This window comes from Mytilus galloprovincialis, chromosome 2 (genome assembly GCF_965363235.1).
Source record: "Mytilus galloprovincialis chromosome 2, xbMytGall1.hap1.1, whole genome shotgun sequence".
NCBI classification, from domain to species: Eukaryota; Metazoa; Mollusca; class Bivalvia; order Mytilida; family Mytilidae; genus Mytilus; species Mytilus galloprovincialis.
Genome location: NC_134839.1, coordinates 78,515,960 through 78,538,898, shown reverse-complemented (window position 1 = coordinate 78,538,898; position 22,939 = coordinate 78,515,960). Strand labels below are relative to the sequence as shown.

Here is a 22,939-nt window from a genome sequence, read left to right as displayed (position 1 = left end):
TCTAAAGAAAATTCTTAAATTTATTCATATTTAGAAGAAGTTTACTTTATTTTAATTGCTTCCTTCCAGAAAGAAATTCCCCCGACATATTTTCCGTATGCAAAGTGACCTCAGTGTGACCCATCTCGTAAAAATCCGGTGATCACAATACGCATGGATGTCCTTAAAATAAACTATTATCTGAATTTACATGTTAAACACATGCTCAATTTCCATGTTTTTTGGTTGATTTTTTGTCGATTGTTGACAAACAGGTGACAATCGTTAAACCTCGGCTTCAAAACACAAACTTTAATTACCTGCCATATTTTCACAACAACACTGACCGATTTGTTGAAGAAGCTACAAGCAACCAGAAAATAAAACTTTTAAAGAAAAGAAATTACTATCAAATTTGGCTACTCTCATGTAGCTAAAAAAAAAATTGACGATTATACGAAATTTACACAAAAAAATGATAAATTCGTGCACAGAAGAGTAAGTTAATGATGTGTGTATGCATTGGATCAAGAATTGGAAGAACATTATTTTTCACCGGTCACTCGTTTCTTATGACTTTAATGGCACAAGTTTCATTTGATAAAATTTATTTTGCAGGAATTTGAGATAGATATCAATGATGTTGTTGCACTGCCATCACAGATCAACATTCAGGAGTTGTCTCCCCACATGTCTTTGATTCATAAAGGTTGTCATGTGTCCCATGTCTCAACTGACACATTTTTTGAAAACAAATCAGGTAATTAAGACATGTAATATATACATGGTTAACATTTCAATTACCAAACATTATTATACTATTTACTTTTAAACAAATGGTAATTTATGTTATTCTATGTAAATATAGGTAGAATTTAGAAATTTCCTAATCATACCTTCTGGTTGACAGGCTTATTGCTCATGGGAAACATTTCATCCAAATTGTACTGATTCAGTTACTTTTGAATACATTTATTATTTCAATAATTGAAGAAGACTAACATACTAGACCTATAATGGTTTACTATTATAAATTGTTATTTGGATAGAGAGTTGTCTCATTGGCACTCACACTACATCTTCCTATATCTATAGATTAATTATTTGTTTTAAGTTTTTCTTTTGTGGAAATTGTCAGAATCATAATAATTTTACAAAAAACACTGAATTTCACAGTTTGATCATATTGTTAACACTATAAACACATTAACACAGTATTGCCTGTATTCATGTATGTATCTGATTGACTTCATCTTTCACATCAACTAAGAGACACACCAATTTATTGTGTTTAACCAGGAGAATGTGTAATTATACCCTTGCATTAAAAAAAGTGGGGGGTATACTGTCTGTCCGTCTGTCTGTCCATCCATAAGTCAGTCCGTCCAATGAATATTTTTTGTCACATCTTTCTCAGGAACTACATTACAAGGATTTCTGAAATTTGGTTTTAGGGTTTACTGTTAACCAACTTATTTTCGTGACTACTTTATTTCGCGTTTAGCCCTTTCTAATCAATTTCGCTGCAATTTAATTTTGCAATTCTCAAACCAACTTGATGAAGAAACATCAAAGTTTTACATAATCACAAAGATTAATATTCAGGTTATTTTTCCACTCATGAAAGTCACGAACATAAATCGCTTGCGAAAAATTATCTGGTTTACAGTATATAAGTCGGCTATAATGTTACAAGTTTTGAGATTCATCACTCCACAACTTCCTGTTTAATGGCAAGTATTTGGTCTGAGTCCACAATTGTTGTCCCTTGATTTTCGTTGTGGGTTACTTGCCAATGTTTTTTATACCCCTTCCAAATTTATTTCTCCATGTTTTATGCCTCAAATTGCAAGAAGGGGGTGAAATTACACTGTCGAAAAATTTGGGTCCAGAATTTTAAAGGAAAGTAGTGATTTGGTCCAGCTGAAAAAGGTTAAAAATTAGCGCTTCGGAAGCTGTTAAAAGATTTCAAGACGCCCTAAACATAAAATTGTCCATATTTTGAGTTGGAGCCGATGAAGTTTTCTTTTATTTTGATATAATTTGTCCCAAAAGTAGTACAACACACTGTAAAAATTTAATTGAGAAAGCGCATGTGGGATTTTTTTAATATTCATTTATGTTCCAAAAGAAATGCACTACAAAATAATTGTGGTCTCGGACCTAATTTGGTAGGCGTATCATCAGTGAGCAGTGGCTCATAGTTTCACTTGTTTGTGGATACAATGTTTTCTATTGACTACTGTCAATCACTTTGTAGACCTACTAAGAATATACTGATAGGTCTGTTTAAATACATATGTCATTTAGGATTTTAATTTATTTAGCAATGTTGGAGTTTTTTTTTAAGTCTTGTAAGATTTTATCTGACTTTCTATTTGCAGGATTATCAGAAAAATTTGTAAACAGTGAAGTCCATCAAGAAGTTCAAAGAATTTTAAGAACAGAACCTTTTAGAAAACTGCTGAAAACATGTACAAATAATCTCTGTAAGATCATTTTTATACGACCGCAAAAATTTTAATTTTTCGTCGTATATTGCTATCACGTTGGCGTCGTCGTCGTCGTCCAAATACTTTTAGTTTTCGCACTCTAACTTTAGTAAAAGTGAATAGAAATCTATGAAATTTTAACACAAGGTTTATGACCACAAAAGGAAGGTTGGTATTGATTTTAGGAGTTTTGGTCCCAACATTTTAGGAATTAGGGGCCAAAAAGGGCCCAAATAAGCATTTTCTTGGTTTTCGCACCATAACTTTAGTTTAAGTAAATAGAAATCAATGATATTTTGACACAAGGTTTATGACTACAAAAGGAAGGTTTTGATTGATTTTGGGTGTTTTGGTTCCAACAGTTTAGGAATTAGGGGCCAAAAAAGGGCCCAAATAAGCATTATTCTTGGTTTTTGCACAATAACTTTAGTATAAGTAAATAGAAATCATTGAAATTTAAACACAAGGTTTATCAATACAAAAGGAAGGTTGGGATTGATTTTGGGAGTTGAGGTTCCAACAGTTTAGGAATTAGGGGCCAAAAAGGGGCCCAAATAAGCACTATTCTTGGTTTTCGCACCATAACTTTAGTATAAGTAAATAGAAATCTATGAAATTTAAACACAAGGTTTATGACCATAACAGGAAAGTTAGATTTGATTTTGGGAGTTTTGGTCCCAACAGTTTAGGAATAAGGGGTCCAACGGGTCCAAAATTGAACTTTGTTTGATTTCATCAAAAATTGAATAAGTGGGGTTCTTTGATATGCCGAATCTAACTGTGTATGTAGATTCTTAATTTTTTGTCCCGTTTTCAAATTGGTCTACATTAAGGTCCAAAGGGTCCAAAATTAAACTTAGTTTGATTTTAACAAAAAATGAATTCTTGGGGTTCTTTGATATGCTGAATCTAAAAATGAACTTAGATTTTTGATTATTGGCCCAGTTTTCAAGTTGGTCAAAATCAGGTCCAGAATTTAACTTTGTTTGATTTCATCAAAAATTGAATTCTTGGGGTTCTTTGATATGCTGAATCTAAAAATGTACTTAGATTTTTGATTATTGGCCCAGTTTTCAAGTTGGTCAAAATCGGGTCCAGAATTTAACTTTGTTTGATTTCATCAAAAATTGAATAATTGGGGGGTACTTTGATATGCCAAATCTAACTGTGTATGTAGATTCTTAATTTTTGGTCCCATTTTCAAATTGGTCTACATTAAGTCCAAAGGGTCCAAAATTAAACTAAGTTTGATTTTAATAAAAATTGAATTCTTTGGCTTTTTTGATATGCTGAATCTAAACATGTCCTTAGATTTTTGATTATGGGCCCAGTTTTCAAGTTGGTCCAAATCAGGATCCAAAATTATTATATTAAATATTGAATTTTTAATTGCACAGTATTCAGCAATAGCAAGAAATCTTCAATTGCACAGTATTGTGCAATAGCAAGAAATTTTCAATTGAACAGTATTGCACAATAGCAAGAAATCTTCAATTGCACAGTATTATGCAATAGCAAGTATTTTCAATTTCACAGTATTGCGCAATAGCAAGAAATATCTAATTGCACAATATTGTGCAATAGCAAGAAATTTTCAATTGGAGTTATCTTTCTTTGTCCAGAATAGTAGTTGAATCAACTTAAATCATTGTTTTATACATTATACAATTTATATTCACTTTTACTACCAACTGATAAATTTAAACAATCTTTACCATTCAGTGATAACAAGCACTTTTTTTACATTTTAATATTTTATGATGTATTTAAATGAGTAGTTATTGTTGCAAACTCCATTAGAAATTTCAACTGAGATCAGTTTTGGAATAAAGGAAAGGTGGATGTGAAAAAAAAAATTGGGGGGAGGGGAGGTTCAATTTTTCTCATTTCAGATTTCATAATTAAAAAGAAAATTTCTTCAAACATTTTTTTGAGAGGATTAATATTCAACAGCATAGTGAATTGCTCAAAGGCAAAAAAAAATTTAAGTTCATTAGACCACATTCATTCTGTGTCAGAAACCTATGCTGTGTCAACTATTTAATTTTAAATTTAAATAAGTTTGAAGAAGAAATCTTTAATTGATTTGTAAGATCTTGACATTTTTTTTGTGTAAAAAACCCATATAATGTCAAAAATTTGATCACAATCCAAATTCAGAGCTGAATCAAGCTTGAATGTTTTGTCCATACTTGCCCCAACTGTTCAGGATTCGACCTCTGCGGTCGTATAAAGCTGCGCCCTGTGGAGCACCTGGTTCAGTTGGGTAGAATTTGTTAACTTTTCTGTCAGTAATTGAAATCACATGTTTCAATTTACAACTGTGGAATTTGTTAATTTTTTGAAACAATATCAGGTTTTAACAGTTTTGTAAATATTTGGCTCATCAATGCCAGAGAGTCTAAAGAACACTCTCAATCATTGTTGAAGAAGCTACAAGCAACCAGAAAATAAAACTTTTAAAGAAAAGAAATTACTATCAAATTTGGCTACTCTCATGTAGTTAATAGCATTGAGCAATTGAGTGAAATTCACTTTGGATAACAGTTTCAAATGACAAATGAAAAGACAGAAAAAACAGAGAAAATGTATTGTATAACATGTATAAAGAAAACAAAAAAATGTTCAACAAATAGAAATTCTATGAAACTTTCCTGGCAGCAATAAGATAAGATAGATAATAGTTTATTTAAGTGTCACATATCGATCTACGATAAAATAAGCATAGAAATGATTAATTAATAGACTTAAGATTGCAGTTTTGTGTTAAATAATAGCTTTATTTCTCTTTGATAATTTATAATTAAATATGTCTACTTATGTTTCATTAATCAAATTTATCTCAACAGATTATCAGCAAACAAGAGGATTTAAAACACAAAGATTGAAAACTGTAGGAATGGGAGGACAGAAATCAGAATCTGAATTAAATAAAGTTTGTATTCTTATCATTTGTAATAAAAAAAAAAAGTGGATACATACATCTGTGTAATTAATAGATTTGTTCCATAATTCAACGATAATTCTTGGCAGAACTTATAAAGGGTAATAGGAACTTTGAAAAAAAATAATGAATTGTACAAATGTTTCTATGCTGTTAATAGATATAAGAAGATATGGTATGAGTGGCTGAGTGCCAATGAGACAACTCTCCATCCAAGTCACAATTTGTAAAAGTGAACCATTGTAGGTCAAAGTATGGTCTTCAACACGGAGCATTGACTCACACCAAACAGCAAGCTTTAAAGGGCCCCAAAAAATTACTAGTGTAAAACCATTCAAACGGGAAGACCAATTATGTAGTCTAATCTATATTATAAACGAGAAACGAGTCCAGTTTGATCTTTACATTTATATACTGGTCAAAGTTAAATTTTAAATACACTTTTATTATCTGTTCATTGCAGATTTTACTGTATTTTCAGTGACAATTTACAATTTAATGTATTGTATTTTTCTTGTTCCTCCTTCATTAAACAACATTAACATATATATTGTTGTACACAAAAATCACATGATCATTCTTCAGTTTGATAACTTGTATGAAAACTAATTCTTAATTTATATTTATGTTTAATTTCTTTTGTAGTTTGTGAATATATTGTTTCAAGATAAAAGTGGACAAAAACCAGTTGAAGGGGAGAAATTTAAAGCAATGCATCAAAAGCATTCAGGGGACCATGCAACACAACAAGAATTAAAAATATCTTTTGCTGATGGTTATCTGGCAAGGGATCCTTCACACAAGAAGCATTACTTTGATAATGTTATACAGGGATTATTGAAGTCAGCTGTCTATCTTTTCTGTTTGTATGTCATACTCAAACTGGTTGCCAGCAATTTAATGGGTAGAGGTTAGTGAAGATGTACTATTGATATCAATTCTTTTTTTAGAGACTTCCCATTTACATTGCTTATCTTCTTTTCCCACTTGATAATGAAATAAAAAAAGGCACATGCAGCATAGTTTTACAGCATGTTAACATGAAACATCTGTTCAATACATTCTTCACATCCAATATTTTCAGTTAAGTTGCTGCTAATAAAGAATAATAGTAATCTATCCATCATAGCTATTATAAAGTAATATTATGGAGATGAATTTGAGTAAAAGTTGATATCAAATAGTAAGAATAGTGTTAAACCATCATGTATCTTAAGAATATTGCTTTTGTTTCAAATAATAATGTTAATCATTTTGATAGCTGCTGGAGACAACAACCAAACTAAAGTAGTGAGTTTTAAATGAGAAAAATGTCCTACTTCAATTCTGTAAAAATGAATTGTTAGTTTATTTCATTATTTAATCAGAGTATCATGTCCAACCTAGTTATAGAACCCATGCAGTCATTGAATGATGACAGGAAAAATAATCAGAACAACTTACTACTGTTGTAGGTTCTGGAGTAGGTGGACTCAGTATTCTGAAACAGGAACCATTTGAAATAGCACCTGAAGATGTACATGTTACCTTTGATGATGTTAAAGGGGTAAGTTTTATAGCTCATTAAGGTTACACAAATGTTTTGTGCTGTAATTTTGAATGTAATTAAATAAATTATACCCCACTCAAGAAGTGGAGGCTGTATTGCTATCACCCTGTTAATTTGTTTTTCAGTTAAACCAACAAATATTGCCATCACACTTTTCTCTGAAATTACATACCACTTAAAATGTTATAAGCAGTTTGACAATAAGGAGTTATCAGTCACCTACTTCCTGTTTTCTGATATTTGAAATGACAAGCTTCACAAGAAAACACTTGTATTCTAGTTATTTCTATTCATACAATGCTATAGATATTTTGGTTGAAGTCATATTTTTGTGTACTTTGCACCTGAGTTGAAAGTAGTGCCAAAAATGATTTTTTGACATTTGTCCATGTATTTATGGAACATAAAGATATATTTTGAAAGTTATATGCATAGAGATATTACTCATCTCTTTCTTTGTGTGGGTAATCTAAAACCTGCCTAATAATATTTTTTGTAAAACGCCATCTATGTGCAGACAATTCAGAAGAAAATAATTTCATTCTCATTCATAAAATCAACCGACTAAAATTATATTTATTTTTCATAAAGAAGGCTTAATATTCCAGCCAATCAGCTAAACTCAGACATAACAGTAACTAACGTTAAAGAAGCCAATCAGCTAAACTGAGACATAACAGTAACGTACAAGAGAGGCAGAAGATACCAAAGGGATATTTAAAATTGTTAAATGAAAGACAAACTGACAATGCCATGGCAAGAAATCAAATGATTTATATAACAAAAGAAGTAAAATAAAGACTGCAGTCACATTTGTTGAAATTTGATCTTAATTTAGATTTACATAACGTCGATTGTAGATTGATACAGCTAAAGATGAGTTGATGGAGGTTGTTGATTTCCTTAAAGATCCTGATAAATATACAGTATTAGGGGCCAAACTCCCAAAAGGTATGTAAACTCTCAGTCAAATTCACCAAAGGTATGTCAACACTGAACTGTACATGAGTGGTCAAAGTCACAAAAGTAATGTCAGCAAAGAAATGAACACATCATTAGAGGTCATATTCTGAAGAAATGTTAAGAAACTCCTTAAATGTTTGTTTCGACAGAGATTTTCATATCAGAGGGCAAATTCAAGGAACGAATTGCAATGTACATATCTTCAGGTGGTTAACTAACAGAATTGAAATGAACACAACATAAAGCGCTAGCTAAACTCCATAAAAGGTTTTTAAATTGTGAATTATGATAACACAGCATCAGAGGTCAAAATCAAACATAAAATGAGATGAGATGTGGGAAATTATTGTTTCTCCCTATTAGTACTTTATAAATTGCATACTACTTAAATTGCTTATTGTAAATAAATATGTACCACAGAGCATATTATTGTACAGAAGATTAGCTTGCAGCAAAATTCAAGAATTTAGATTTTTTTATTCAAATAATATATTTGTTGATTTTTTCCCTTCATCATGTTTATGGTATATTATTATTACATTAACAGGTGTATTATTAGTAGGACCACCAGGAATTGGTAAAACTTTGTTAGCCAGAGCAGTAGCAGGTTTGTAATCTCATAATTGATATCTCTGTAATAATTATAGTATATACCAGATAGAAATACAATAAATCACTCATAACTGATAAAAAAAATTGAGATCTAATTTTAATTACAAAAATTGTGTGAAGGACAATGGTTTCTAAAATTATGAATGCAATTTTCTTGTTTACCCGGTATTGTGAACCTGAGTCTCATTTTTAGCTATAATGCATTCACCTTGTCTGACAGTCTGCTCGTCAATCTTTTCAACCAATTGATTAACTGTACAGATTTCATTGCCTAGTATTTTATCAAAATAGTTGTAGACTAGTTGCAAGGATATTGGTATTTTATGTGTGGTTTGGTTGTAAAACTGATTTTGTGCTGTGTTTTACCTGTGAATATTACTTTATATTACAGTGCTTATCCAGTGACCTTTGGGGTATCAGATTAGCAAAGACAAAAACAGTTTACCAAATTGCAGTTAGATTTCTACCCTAACTAACTGATCAACTGGTAAAATATTTTAGCAGATTGCTCAAGTGAAATTTTGTTAGTAAGAAGTGTGTGCTGTAAAATAAAAAGTAATACTTACCATCCAGAGCCATTTAGTTGATACCTTTGTCAATCATTTCTAACAAAAATAATATCTTACTATAGTATGAGTCACTGAATAAAAAGGTCTAATTTTGACATGGAAACTTCTATCATAAATAAATATTGTAAATGAATAGTTCAAAACATTGTTTTGTAGGTGTATGTTTTATAGCTTTGTCTTCTTAGAGAAAGTTATTGTGCAATTGTGATTCGAATAATATTTTCTAACAAATTACTGATCTGCTGGCAATAAAGGGAAATAATTTACATTACTGATAATCAGCAAAATTTTGTTCTGTCTGACAAATATCAAATTTCCCCCATTTAATTTGTTTGTAACATTATTTCTGTGATTATTCAACTTTTATCCTCTGTTCTGAAAAGAACCATGAAACTTATTTAATGATGAAAGACGATTTTAAATTTTGAAAAAAAGCTGTTAAAACCCTATTATTGAACACATTCAAAGTTCTATAAATCATTCAAATTCCCCTTTAAATTAAGAAGATATCACCAGCCCAGTAATCAGCAATTTCATTTTGACATGCATTTTTATTGATAGGGTAAAATTATAGATTAACAGTTGTTTTGCAAAATGTTGAATTGTTCAAAGTATAAAGGATTCTCTTCCAAGGAGCACAAGATAACTTATAAGCAGTATTTTGAAAAACCTTTCTAATCTGTGTCCTACATGCCCTTCAACTTCATACTAATTTTGCATTTCAATTTTTTTTATTCAAGTCGTGTTGATGATTTTTTTTAAGGCAAAACCATAAGCCTGGTATCATTGATTAAATTTTTAGTGTACATTTGAACTCAATATAAATTATTTCCCTTTAATGCCAGCAGATCAGTAATTTGTATAGAAAATGTTATTCGAATCACAATTGCACAAGAACTTCATCTTAGAAGACAAAGCTATATAATATACACCTACAAAACAATGTTTTGAACTATTCATTTATAATATTTATTTATGATAGAAGTTTCCATGTCAAAATTAGACCTTTTTATTCAGTGACTCATACTATAGTAAGATATTATTTTTGTTAGAAATGATTGACAAAGGTATCAACTAAATGGTTCTGGATGGTAAGTATTACTTTTTATTTTACAGCACTCACATCTTACTAACAACATTTCACTTGAGCAATCTGCTAAAATAATTTACCAGTTGATCAGTTAGTTGGAGTAGAAATCTAACTGCAATTTGGTAAACTGTTTTAGTCTTTGCTAATGTGATACCCCAAAGGTCACTGGATAAGCACTGTAATATATTTTGTACAGGTGAAGCAGGTGTGCCATTCTTTCAGTGTTCTGGATCTGAATTTGATGAAATGTTTGTTGGTCTGGGTGCAAAAAGAATCAGAGACTTGTTCAGTGAGTATTGTCTATGTCAAAGCATTTATTGTGTTTTTATACGACCGCCAAAAACATTTTGGGATCGTATAATGGTATGATGTCGACATCGTTGTCTGCGTCGTTGTCCGAAGACACATTTGGTTTCCAGACAATAACTTTAAGGTTCAATACCATAAAAGGAAGGTTGCTATAGATGTTGGGGATGATGGTCCCAACCGCTTAGGAATTAGGGGCCAAAAAGGGGCCCAAAACAAGCATTTTTCTACTTTCTGGATAATAACTTGTGAATAAGTATTTCAATTGCTCTGACATTGTACCACAATGTTTAATACCACAAGTAGAAGGTTTGGATTCATTTTGGGGGTAATGGTGCCAACAGTTTAGGAATTAAGGCCAAAAACAAGCTTTTTGTAGTTTCTGGACAATAACTTGTGTGTAGGTGTATGGATCTCTCTGACATTGTACCACAAGGTTTCATATCACACAATTTTTATTTCAAAATTATTCAAATTTCAAATTTTTGAAAAGTTTCAAGTAGAAATCTTTAATTGATCAGTATTGCGCAATAGATTTGTTAGAACTGGACATTTGTTTTGTGTCAGAAAGCTATATTACGTCAAAAATTTGATCACAACCCAAATACAGACAGTATCAAGCTTGAATATTGTGTTTAAATTTGCCCCACCTGTTCAGGGTTCAACCTCTGCGGTCGTATCAGGTTGCTCTCAGCGAAGCTTTTTAATATTTTTAGTTAACATTTACTTCATCACAGCTTTAACTCATATTGTTTAACTTTGATATGTATGATGTCTGAAAACACGTCTTTTGATCTCCTACAGCCTATTAGATTAGTCCATTATTATTTGTTCCATGTGGTATACAATTTGATAACTAGAGCAAGATTTGTTGTCTCTAGAGTTTTAAAGCTAATATGATATGCAATGTTTTATATCATGTATTTTGAGGGACTTGAATCACAATAGAGATAAGACAATTTAGAACTGTGGAGTTCAAGGTTTGAGTTGAAGTGTCCTGCAAAATCATTTTAGATTTGGATGTTGTTGATTCATATATTTTTAACCGGATTTTTGTGTCAAAAATGTCGGTTATTGATTTGGGGATGTACGCCGGGCGGCAACCAAATGTTGTCCTTGCATTTACTCATGAAGCGTTCAACCAAACCTTTTAAAATTTTAATATGTTGTTACTGACAACAAAATGGAGGTCAAGTTCAATAATGACGATTTTTGATATTATTTGTAGGACAAGCCAAAGAAAAAGGAACCTGTGTGATATTTATTGATGAAATAGATAGTGTAGGAGCTAAGAGAACAAGTTCTGAGTTACATCCTTATGCTAATCAGACTATTAACCAGCTCCTGGCTGAGATGGATGGGTAAGAACTGAAAAAAGCAAAAACTAGAGTCAAACTCAACTTCAAAGAAAGGTTGACAAAAACTTGAACAAAAATAATGAAAAAACAACTGTCTACAAAACATCACATGGAAAAGTAAACACTAAGTAAACAATAACACCAAAAAAAAAATGGAGGTCATCTGCGGAGCTCTAGAAGGCTTGGCAGATCAAATTCCAAATGTAACACTCATCAGGTTATTCGTATTAAATATGATGAAAAGTTACATCAAGTGATTATACATTACTCAATAGCAGATTGTCTCTTATAATGTTTATCTAACCATAAGACATCAACAAATTTGTTAACATTCAGTAATTTAAATACTGTTACCCAGGGCTTCCAAAACGGTCATATATTCCGGTCATTTGTATAATGTCCGGTAAAAGTCTGGCTGGTTAAAGCATGAAACGGTCATATATACATTTTAGTTTTCAAGGCTTTTTCGGTCATTTTTATACGCCCGTCAAAATTTTGACGGGATGTATTAATGTATACAAATGTCCGGTGTCCGTCCGTCTGTCCGGCGTAAACATGTCGCACCGTAACTTGAGAACGACTTATCCAAATATCATGAAACTTAATATAGTTGTTTCTTATGATGGTCAAATGATCTGTATACTTTTTGGTGAAAATAAGATTTAAACTTTTTGAGTTACGGCACTTTGTAACTAAAACAGGGGTGTGTTTTTTTTCACATGTCGCACTGTATCTCAAAAACTTTTCTTGATTATTGCTTAAAACTTTACACACTTCTTAGTTATATTAATCTTAATATCTGTATACTTTTTGGTGATGATGCAAAATTTCATTTTTGAGTTTTTGAGTATTTTGTAAAAAAGGGGGAGGGTTTTTTTTACATGTCGCGCCGTATCTCAAAAATGATTTATGATTATTGCTTAAAACTTTACACACTTCTTTGTTATACTAATCTAAAGATTTGTATACTTTTTGGTGATGATTCAAAATTTCATTTTTGAGTTTTTGAGTATTTTGTAAAAAAAGGGGGAGGGTTTTTTTACATGTCGTTCTGTATCTCAAAAACGATTTATGATTATTGCTTGAAACTGTACACACTTCTTTGTTATACTAATTTAAAGATCTGTGGTTTGATTCAAAATTTTATTTTAGTGATATTTGTAAAAAAAAACAGGGTGGGGGGTTTCACATGTCCCCCTGTGTCTCAAAAACGATAAATGGTTATTGCTTAAAACTTCCTCAGAAACTATTTATGATTATTGCATATAACTTCCACACAAGACGTCGGGCGTATCATGCGCTCATGGCGCAGCTGTTTATTACATAATTCACGATCTTTTTGACCCAACCTTTTGCCTTTAACATCATCACATTTCCGGTCATAAATGTGACATGATGATTAATTACTATCAAAACAACACCTACTTCAATACTTTCTAATTTTAATCAAAGCTAATTAGTAGTTGGACAGCTGAAATCTACCTGTTCAGGTGACAGGTGAACTATGCTCAGTACCGGACATCGTATAAATTGATCGATTTATTCACATTTCTAATTGATTTAGTCCAAAAGATTAAAATTATTAGAAATTAGTTTATCAACATGATTTGATGAAAAATTTAAAAAGGTTTTAAATGAAAAATCGTCAGAACTACGTCGTATGAACTAGAACACGTGTGCGCATGTGCACAGGTGGGAAATTTAATTATGCATCCTACATTTCTTCAAAAATGCTAAAATTATCATTGATACATATATCTTACGTTCATTTCAAGTATTTTGTTGAAGAAATAATGTGGAAAGAGCTTCTTCACTCATTCGTGCTTTGTAAACGTACACGGATTTTACGTATCCGTTTATGGTCCATGTTTTACCATTGTCAAGTCAACATCCGGTTGACCTCTCCGGTTAGAACAATGTGAAACGAAAGTAAAGTTTTTGACAATGTCATTTTGCACAAATAAAAAGTATAAGGCAGATATGAGCACGCTGATGTGCACACTTTGAATGATGCACTGCCAATTTAACAGTTACATCCCTACATCAAATTCATATCATATCAAAGTAAAGTTTAAAAATCGTTTTTTTTAATGTTATGTCAATCATTGGAATGGCCATCTGATTACCATAATTGCCTTTTGTGAACAAGTCTTAAGGGATTAAAATCGGGATCAGATATGAAATGTCCGGCTGGCTCAAATATTTTTTGGAAGCCCTGCTCTTACCTTAAAACTTGACTTAATGAGAAATTTTGAAATTTAAACACGTTTTTCAAGTATTGGAAATAAATCATAAGCAGTATATTGGGGAAAAAATATTGATGAATAAGAACAGATTGTTTGTTTAATAATAATTCTTTTTATCCAGGTTTGCCCAGAATGAAAATATCATAGTATTGGGAGCAACAAATAGAATTGACCACCTAGACAAGTAAGGATTTAATATGTAATGAGAGATATTAATTATTGGGATCTTTTCTTTGTGTAGTAAGTTTTGAAATTTCAATAACCAATAATCCAATCTTAACTAAGAACCAAAATGGCAACAAGTTTTAAGTTGTGTTATTTTCAAGTTGCTGTAAAGGGGCCTTGGTGGCATAGTGGTCTAAGTAGTTTTACTACTGTAATCATTAGCCAGTCAACACACTGAGGTAATGCGTTAGAATCATGATCTTGCAGGTGCACTCGACTCCAATCTTAATTGACTAGGATTGTCATTTTCTTATCAAAGGTCATGGTTTTCTCTGGGCACTCCACCATCAATAAAAACTGAACGCCACAGAAATAGCCCAAAAGTAGTGTTAAAACACCAACAACCAATCAATCAAGTTGCTGTTAAGTTATAAAAAAGGTGTGATATGATTGCCAATGAGACAACTGTCCACGAGAGACCAAAATGACACAGACATTACCGTACAGCCTTCAACAATGAGCAAAGCCCATACCGCATAGTCAGCTATAACAGGCCCCGATAAGAAAATGTAAAACGATTCAAACGAGAAAACTAACAGCCTTATTTATATAAAAAATATGTTGTTTTAAAAGATCTGGAAACTTTTTATGCCCCATTTATGGGCATTATGTTTTCTGGTCTGTGCGTCCGTTCGTTCGTTCGTCCGTCCGTCTGTTCGTTCGTCCGTCTGTCCCGCTTCAGGTTAAAGTTTTTGGTCGAGGTAGTTTTTGATGAAGTTGAAGTCTAATCAACTTGAAACTTAGTACATATGTTCTGTATGATATGATCTTTCTAATTTTAATTCCAAATTAGAGATTTAACCCCATTTTCACGGTCCACTGAACATAGAAAATGATAGTGCGGATGGGGCATCCGTGTACTGGGGACACATTCTTGTTTTAAATTATTTTATAATTTGTTTGCAGGGCATTACGGAGAAAGGGTAGATTTGATGTTGAAGTAAGAGTTTTCCCTCCAGATCTGAAAGGAAGAAGAGATATCTTAAATCTGTATCTTGGCAAGGTTAAAGCTGACAAAAGTAAGACTTATTATAGGATAACAAATTAACAATTACTCAAGTTAAAGTAAGCGCACTGAATTGCCTCTTTTCAGCCCCCCTCTACTTTCATTTAACTGCCTTAGCTTGTTGGCCTCTAGCATAAGGTGGTGGGTTTAAACTCCAGCTGGGTCAAACCAAAGACCTAAAATTGGTATTTGCTGCTTTTCTGCTAAGAACTCAGCATTATGGAGTAAGAGCAAAGACTGGTTGGCTCGTATTTAGAATAATGAGCAGGGTAGTAAGACAGGTCTTCCTGCAGACTTTTAGCTTGTGAACTAGCATGTTGAAAATTGGGCTCAGTGTGTCAATTTAGTACAAAGCAGGGTTCATATTCATATTGGATTAACACATTTTCGCCCTAAATATGCATTTGATTAGCCACTTGAAGTTTAACAGCAATCATCCATCCATCCATACACTTTCATTTCAAACTGGAGCACTGCAATAGTGTATACGATGATATTAAACTTGAACATACAATACTCATCTGTTTTGTTGATGTATAGCAACCAACTGTATGGAATGTGAAGTGGCTTTCTGTTGATGGTTGCATAATTTTAGGTTATCTAAACTTCTTGCTTAATGATGGTAATTTTCTACAGCCTTGTTTAGATTTGAAAATTAAACTATTTTAAATACATGCAAGAACCATGATTATACATGTAGAAGTAATTTTTTTTTTAGAAAAGTAACTACTTTTTAATATTTTTTCAGATATAAAAGTAGAAGATATAGCCAAGGGAACAACAGGTTTTAATGGTAAGAAATATATAGCACGATAGTAAAGCAAAATAAAGATTATTAGATCATTTAGATAGATTTCACTACTTGACAGTGTTGTAGTTGTTTGGTATAGTTTAAGAGGATGGAATTCATGTTAACTTTAATTTTAAAAGTAACAATATATTTATGAATATAATTTAGGTGCTGACATACAGGACTTGGTAAACCAAGCAGCTTTAAAAGCAGCCATGGAAGGAGAAGATATGGTCAAAGAAAAACACTTATACTGGGCCAGGGATAAAGTTCTGATGGGTAGGTTTATTAACTGCAGCTTTTCAGGTATGAAGTTGAAGAGAATGATAAGGGAACAGCATATTAATCTGGTGTTTTCTATATATATATATATTGTTAGAATGTACAGAGAACCTGTTTATAGTGTTTAAAAATTAATTGCTGTACAAAGTAGAAAATACATACATTTGTAGGTTGTCCTTTGAAACATATGGTATGTAGGAAAGGCACTTTGAAAATGAAAACTCTTATACAACATATCGACATGCAGTACACCATTACTTTAAGAAATATTTGACACACAGCTCCAGATGAGAATTAAAAGTACCCTCCCTTACCTTATCTTTTCATGGAACATCACCATTTTGAAGATAAAAAAAGATAAAAAAAAAATAAAAATATTCATGACTAAAAATATCCTTCTGAATTTAAATTGCAAAACCCCTCCACTAAAAATTTTGTAAAACCTAAAAATGAGTTCATTTGTTGAATGTTTCAGGACCTGAAAACAAAAATAAGATACCAGATGAGAATACCAATTGGAATACAGCTTATCATGAAGCAGGACATACCATTGTTGCATATTTCACTAAAGAGGCCACAGCCCTTCACCAAGTAACAATCAGATCCAGAGGTGTTTCTCTAGGTCATGTAAGTAGAATTGGCCACACCCCTTCACCAAGTAACAATCAGAGCCAGAGGTGTTTCTCTAGGTCACATAAGTAGAATAGGCCGCACCCCTTCACCAAGTAACAATCAGATCCAGAGGTGTTTCTCTAGGTCATGTAAGTAGAATAGGCCACACCCCTTCACCAAGTAACAATCAGAGCCAGAGGTGTTTCTCTAGCCTCTAGGTCATGTTAGTAGAATAGGCCACAGTCCTTCACCAAGTAACAATCAGATCCAGAGGTGTTTCTCTAGGTCATGTAAGTAGAATAGGCCACACCCCTTCACCAAGTAACAATCAGAGCCAGAGGTGTTTCTCTAGGTCACGTTAGTAGAATAGACCACACCCCTTCATCAAGTAACAATCAGATCCAGAGGTGTTTCTCTAGGTCATGTAAGTAGAATAGGCCACACCCCTTCAACAAGTAACAATCAGAGCCAGAGGTGTTTCTCAAGGACATGTAAGTAGAATAGGCCACACCCCTTCACCAAGTAACAATCAGATCCAGAGGTGTTTCTCTAGGTCATGTAAGTAGAATAGGCCACACCCCTTCACCAAGTAACAATCAGAACCAGAGGTGTTTCTCTAGGTCACATAAGTAGAATAGGCCACACCCCTTCACCAAGTTACAATCAGAGCCAGAGGTGTTTCTCTAGGTCATATAAGTAGAATAGGCCACACCCCTTCACCAAGTAACAATCAGAGCCAGAGGTGTTTCTCTAGGTCATGTAAGTAGAATAGGCCACACCCCTTCACCAAGTAACAATCAGAGCCAGAGGTGTTTCTCAAGGACATGTAAGTAGAATCAAATGATAACATGTTGTTACTGAAGACAGTTTAGGTTAAGTTAAACGTTTTTCAATGTTGCTGTTCAAGAATTGTGGTTCTTGATTGAATAAAAAATGGCATTTTAAGTCAATTCTGTGCAATTACTTAAGAACTTTTCGGTCAATGCTCTAGTTATGTCATGTTTTTACTGATGAAAATGATAGAGGTCGTACGGCCAAAATTGCTGTAACATACATGATAAATGGGATAAAATCCTGGTTTGACAGCTTTTTGTATTGATTGATTGGCAGGGTGAAAAAGAATCAGGAAGTTATTGTATTAAATCTAATTACAGACCTCCTTCATCCCTGAGACAGAGGAATACAATCAGACCAAGGCAAAACTTACAGCAGAAATGGATGTAGCAATGGGAGGAAGAGTGGCTGAGGAAATCATCTTTGGAAGTGATCATGTCACAACAGGTTTGTATGCTTTATTGTCTCCCATTCACTGGTAAAAAGTAAAATCACAAAAGTACTGAACTCTGAGGAAAATAAAATCAGAAAGTTCCTAATCACATGGCAAAATCAAATGACAAAACACATAAAAAACGAATGGACAACAACTGTCGTATTCCTGACTGGTACAGGCATTTTCAAATGTAGAAAATGGTGGATTGAACCTGATAAATTAGTTCCAAATTTAAAAAAAAATCTTACCATTGATCATTTATGTATGTTTTGTTGTATTGGACATTTAAGAAAAATGACTGTCCTCCATAGTATATCTAATTATTGTGCTTAGATCTGCCCTATTTTTATGCCCCATTTATTATGCCCCATTTATGGGCATTATGTTTTCTGGTCTGTGCGTCCGTTCGTCCGTCTGTCCGTCTATTGGTTCGTCTGTTCTTCCGTTCGTCCCACTTCAGGTTAAAGTTTTTGGTCGAGGTAGTTTTTGATGAAGTTGAAGTCCAATCAACTTGAAACTTTGTATACATGTTCCCTATGATGTGATTTTCTAATTTCAATGCCAAATAAGAGATTTTCCCCTATTCTCATGGTCCACTAAACATTGAAAATGATAGTGCGGATGAGGCATCCGTGTACTGGGGACACATTCTTGTTTATTGCAGTTATGAATCTATGAAAAAGGTAACTTTAATGACAGGATTTTTTATATTTGAAAGAAGATACATGTATATATGGAGAGACTTTTTAAGTTGCATAATCCTATTGTCAATGTTTAGGACATTAAAATATGTTATATTGGATATTTTTGACACATTTGATATGACAATAAGCCTTGTGGGCTTGCTTGATATTCTTGCAGATAAAGTCTGTGTCAAAAACAAAAATCAATGACTGTAGCGTGGGTAATGCTGATTCTTTTCAATTTTCATGATCATTTTGCAGGTGCAAGCAGTGACTTTCAGAGTGCTTCAAGGATAGCAACAGCAATGGTGACGAAGTTGGGAATGTCAGATAAGGTAGTAATAGTTAATTATAGTATTCAGAATAAATGTTAATATTCTCTTCACTTACAGTTTTATAAGAAAGAATTAATAATTGTTAGTTGCCTATCATGTGGAGGCAATTTTAGTAAGAAAAGTTGTTGCTTTGGCTGTCAAACTTGCAAGGATTTGAAATGGATTATTTCGTAAAATAAAGCTAAATTGTGATTTGGTATCTGTCGAATCAGGCATAGACTTGTTTGAAATATAAAAATAAGAAGATGTGGTATGAATGCCAATGAGCCAAATTTCCATTAGAGACCAAATGATATAGGGGTTAAAAACTGTAGGTCACCATGCAGTCTTCAACAATGAGCAAAATCCTTACAGCTGTTATAGGCACCTAAATGAGAAATGTAAAACAATTAAAACATAAAACTAATATGTTATACAGCAACAACTGACTTGAGAGAGGCACATACAGAGTGTGGCAGGGTTACACACGTTTGCTTGGGCCAAATCCTCTAACCTAGCACAGTGATGTAAAAGTGCAAAATAAAGATCCCAAAATAAGAACAAAGTATAAAAAATTCATAGAAAAAAAGCAACAAAAAATGTGGTATTTTTATGCCCCCTTTCCTCCTAGGATAGTAAGAGAATATTTTTCTGTTCTATATTCCGTTCTTTCATCCTGTATCAGATTTAATTTTTGATAAAGATGGTTTAACAGGATGTTGAGGTAAAAAGAACTTGAAACCTGACACACATGTTCATTATGATATAAATCTTAAGATCATATCCCTGATTGTGGTTTTGACATTAATGTTTTAGATTGTATCCCAGATTTTGATTTTGACACACAGTTTCCTGTTAACTCATCATTGAAATGTGATAGTGTGAAACCAGTACATTCTCAGGTTAAATATTTTGGTTACGGTAGTAAACCACATCAACTTGAAACTTAGTACACATATTTATAATGAGTGATCTATTTCAATTATATGCCACATTACGGTTTGATCCTGATAACATGGACTATGATAATATTATGTTTATGCAAGTGGGGTATTGTGTCCAATGGACAAATGTTTTGTTTCTGAACAACTATAAATTCAGAAATTATTGTGATGTTTTTATTATTGAGAAAAATGTAACGGGGTTAAAATAGAAATAATTTAAACTCGCATTTTGAAATCATTTTGGATGGATAAACAGTATTTTATCTCAATATTGCAATTTTTTTTATCACATTTTAATCTAAAATAACGTAATTGCAATACTAAATGCACACAATCATTTCTGAATTTACAGTATATTGTTTGTATTTACTTTAAACTCGACAACATTCTGTTTATGTATGCCTTCTAAGGATATAATGTTGTTTGTCTTGTTAAGCATATTTACAATAAACTTCATGCTTCAAATGATGGTTTATAGGTTTTTGTGTCGACAGAAACAGGATATGGTACAAAGAAAAATAAGCATAGTTCTATATCAAAATGATTCATAAATACTAATTTTCAATTGGAGGGTGGAATTGGATAAGATTTCTGACAACATTTTCGTTCATTTTATACAATAAATTGTTTCTTTTATGTGAAGAAATTTCATTAGAGTGTACAGTATGATTAAACAATGAGCAGAGGTCATTACATATGCATCGAGCATTGCCTCAGATAAAAATGATTTACATTATCAGATAAAGATCACTGTATTAGAAACATAATAGTACTAATTATTTTCTTGCAGATTGGAGTTCGTGTGTTTGACATTCAGCAACAAGATGGCGGGCTTGGCTTTATAATGGTTAACCAATACAGTGAAGCTGTGACGAAAGAAATAGATTCAGAAATAAAACGTCTTCTTCAGGTATTGAAATAAGATATCATCACTATCATTACCAAGATATGTCATTGAACCCCCATCCGCTATCTTATATACACACTACCACAGCAATAAAGTGAAAAAAAATCCTAGCCATGCCTGTCCATCTATGAACCAATGATACCCTGGTCATTTGTTTGTTTTTTAACCAAATTAGCAGCTTGGATATATATTTGAAATATTTTGCCATTTCACTAACTACTTTTGATTGAACCAGTTTTTAGATGTTGATTTTTTTATTAGATTAATTGAGATGTGACATAATAAACCCTGTTTTTCTCTAGGGGCTACCTGATCTATAAAGTTATATCTGTCTTTGATGTGTTTCTGATTGGCCTAAGGCACAACTTGTGTTGCAGGGGGCATAGAAATACAGGGCATCCATTCCTGTGTCTGGTCTTGTATAAAGCTCACTGGAGTACAATTTATGCAGAATTTTTCTGACATGTTTATCAAAGGTTTATATCAGCAATATATCTTGGACATTTTTGAAATTCAGTGCTATTAACTATTTTTCAAAGAGTATCCCTTGGAAAAATAAAATAATATGGAAAATTGCATTTATAGCAGTCTCAAGCTTACATTTCTTGTCAGACTTTGTGAAATATATCAGTAATGTCTTAAACAAGTTTGAAAATAATTATCAATCAACTATTGTTACAGGAATTATGACCTTTGAAATATGGTTTATATTGAAAATTGCATTGTGAGCTTTACAATTTTTCAAAATATTAATGAAAAAGTTTAAAAGAGCCAGCAGTAATATTGGAGTTATTGCCCTTAGTAGTACATTGGCAGAGGACATTTGAAGGCTGTTTTTTTTATTGAGTTTGTATTTTTATGTTACAGGAATCTTATGACAGAGCTAAGAAGATTTTGACAAACCATTCAGAACAACATAAAGAACTTGCTAAAATGTTAATGAAATATGAAACATTAAACAAAGATGAAATTAAACTTGTGATGGACGGCAAAACACTCAACAAAAAAGTTTTCAGTTGATATTAGTTATGCAGCATTATTTTATATAAAAAAAATTCTGGTCATTGTGATTTCTTGATTTGGTAGTTCTTAAACAACAGGAACTCAAGTGTACACATAATCATTCAGAAAATTTGGTGTCAGAACACTATTTTATAGTTTTGAGTATCTGAACTAGCATTTTAATGAACTTTATGGTTGTTTAATTTTCTGAGAAGACAAGATAAATGTAATTCAGGGATACTTATGTATAATAGTAGAGTTATGTGTTATCATGGTGTGGCTATTTGTCTTCATCATTGTTGTAAAATACCTTTTAGGTGTTCGGTTAAATATTACTTACCCCAACAGGACAAATAAAGTTTACATGCATTTTATCATTTCATACTTATTGAAATTCTCATTTTATTTTTATCATGCACTCTGTATATGTGTACAGCTTTATAACCACATTTAAATTTTTTGTATCTACTTGCCACTACTAAAAACTGATAGAAGACACATTGTAGCAGAAGATATTTCCACCTTTATACCTATAAGAAAAATTGATACAAACAGCCTTATTGTATAATTTTTATAGAGTTTTTTTAAGAATGTATAAAAATTAATAAATAATATAATATGAAATACCAATACATGATTCTTATATTCATGTTAAGAATATCGTTTAAATATCTGTTCAGTTAAAAAAAAGATTCATTTGTATTCAGTCTTGATTTTGTTTTTACTTTTTCAGTCAATATTAATTTATGAGTAAATCTATCCTGATAACAACAGCAACAGCCCTATTGTTGATCTT

General features: G+C 32.1%; 1 protein-coding gene across 1 annotated transcript in view; it reads left to right on the top strand.

Annotated features, from left to right (window-relative positions):
• The window catches only part of LOC143064476 (ATP-dependent zinc metalloprotease YME1L-like), a 28,589-nt gene extending 5,943 nt beyond the window's left edge, over positions 1-22,646 (top strand). Inside the window, exons 3-20 of the mRNA XM_076237320.1 lie at positions 598-739; positions 2,364-2,468; positions 5,321-5,406; positions 6,061-6,325; positions 6,870-6,961; positions 7,825-7,915; positions 8,475-8,534; positions 10,395-10,487; positions 11,733-11,865; positions 14,230-14,292; positions 15,240-15,352; positions 16,088-16,132; positions 16,298-16,408; positions 16,887-17,038; positions 18,178-18,304; positions 19,238-19,311; positions 21,025-21,144; positions 22,009-22,646. Of these exons, the coding sequence (XP_076093435.1) occupies positions 598-739; positions 2,364-2,468; positions 5,321-5,406; positions 6,061-6,325; positions 6,870-6,961; positions 7,825-7,915; positions 8,475-8,534; positions 10,395-10,487; positions 11,733-11,865; positions 14,230-14,292; positions 15,240-15,352; positions 16,088-16,132; positions 16,298-16,408; positions 16,887-17,038; positions 18,178-18,304; positions 19,238-19,311; positions 21,025-21,144; positions 22,009-22,161 (2,025 nt within the window). The 3' untranslated portion in view covers positions 22,162-22,646. The remainder of the gene's footprint in view (positions 1-597; positions 740-2,363; positions 2,469-5,320; positions 5,407-6,060; positions 6,326-6,869; positions 6,962-7,824; positions 7,916-8,474; positions 8,535-10,394; positions 10,488-11,732; positions 11,866-14,229; positions 14,293-15,239; positions 15,353-16,087; positions 16,133-16,297; positions 16,409-16,886; positions 17,039-18,177; positions 18,305-19,237; positions 19,312-21,024; positions 21,145-22,008) is intronic.
• Positions 22,647-22,939: the final 293 nt, after the last annotated feature.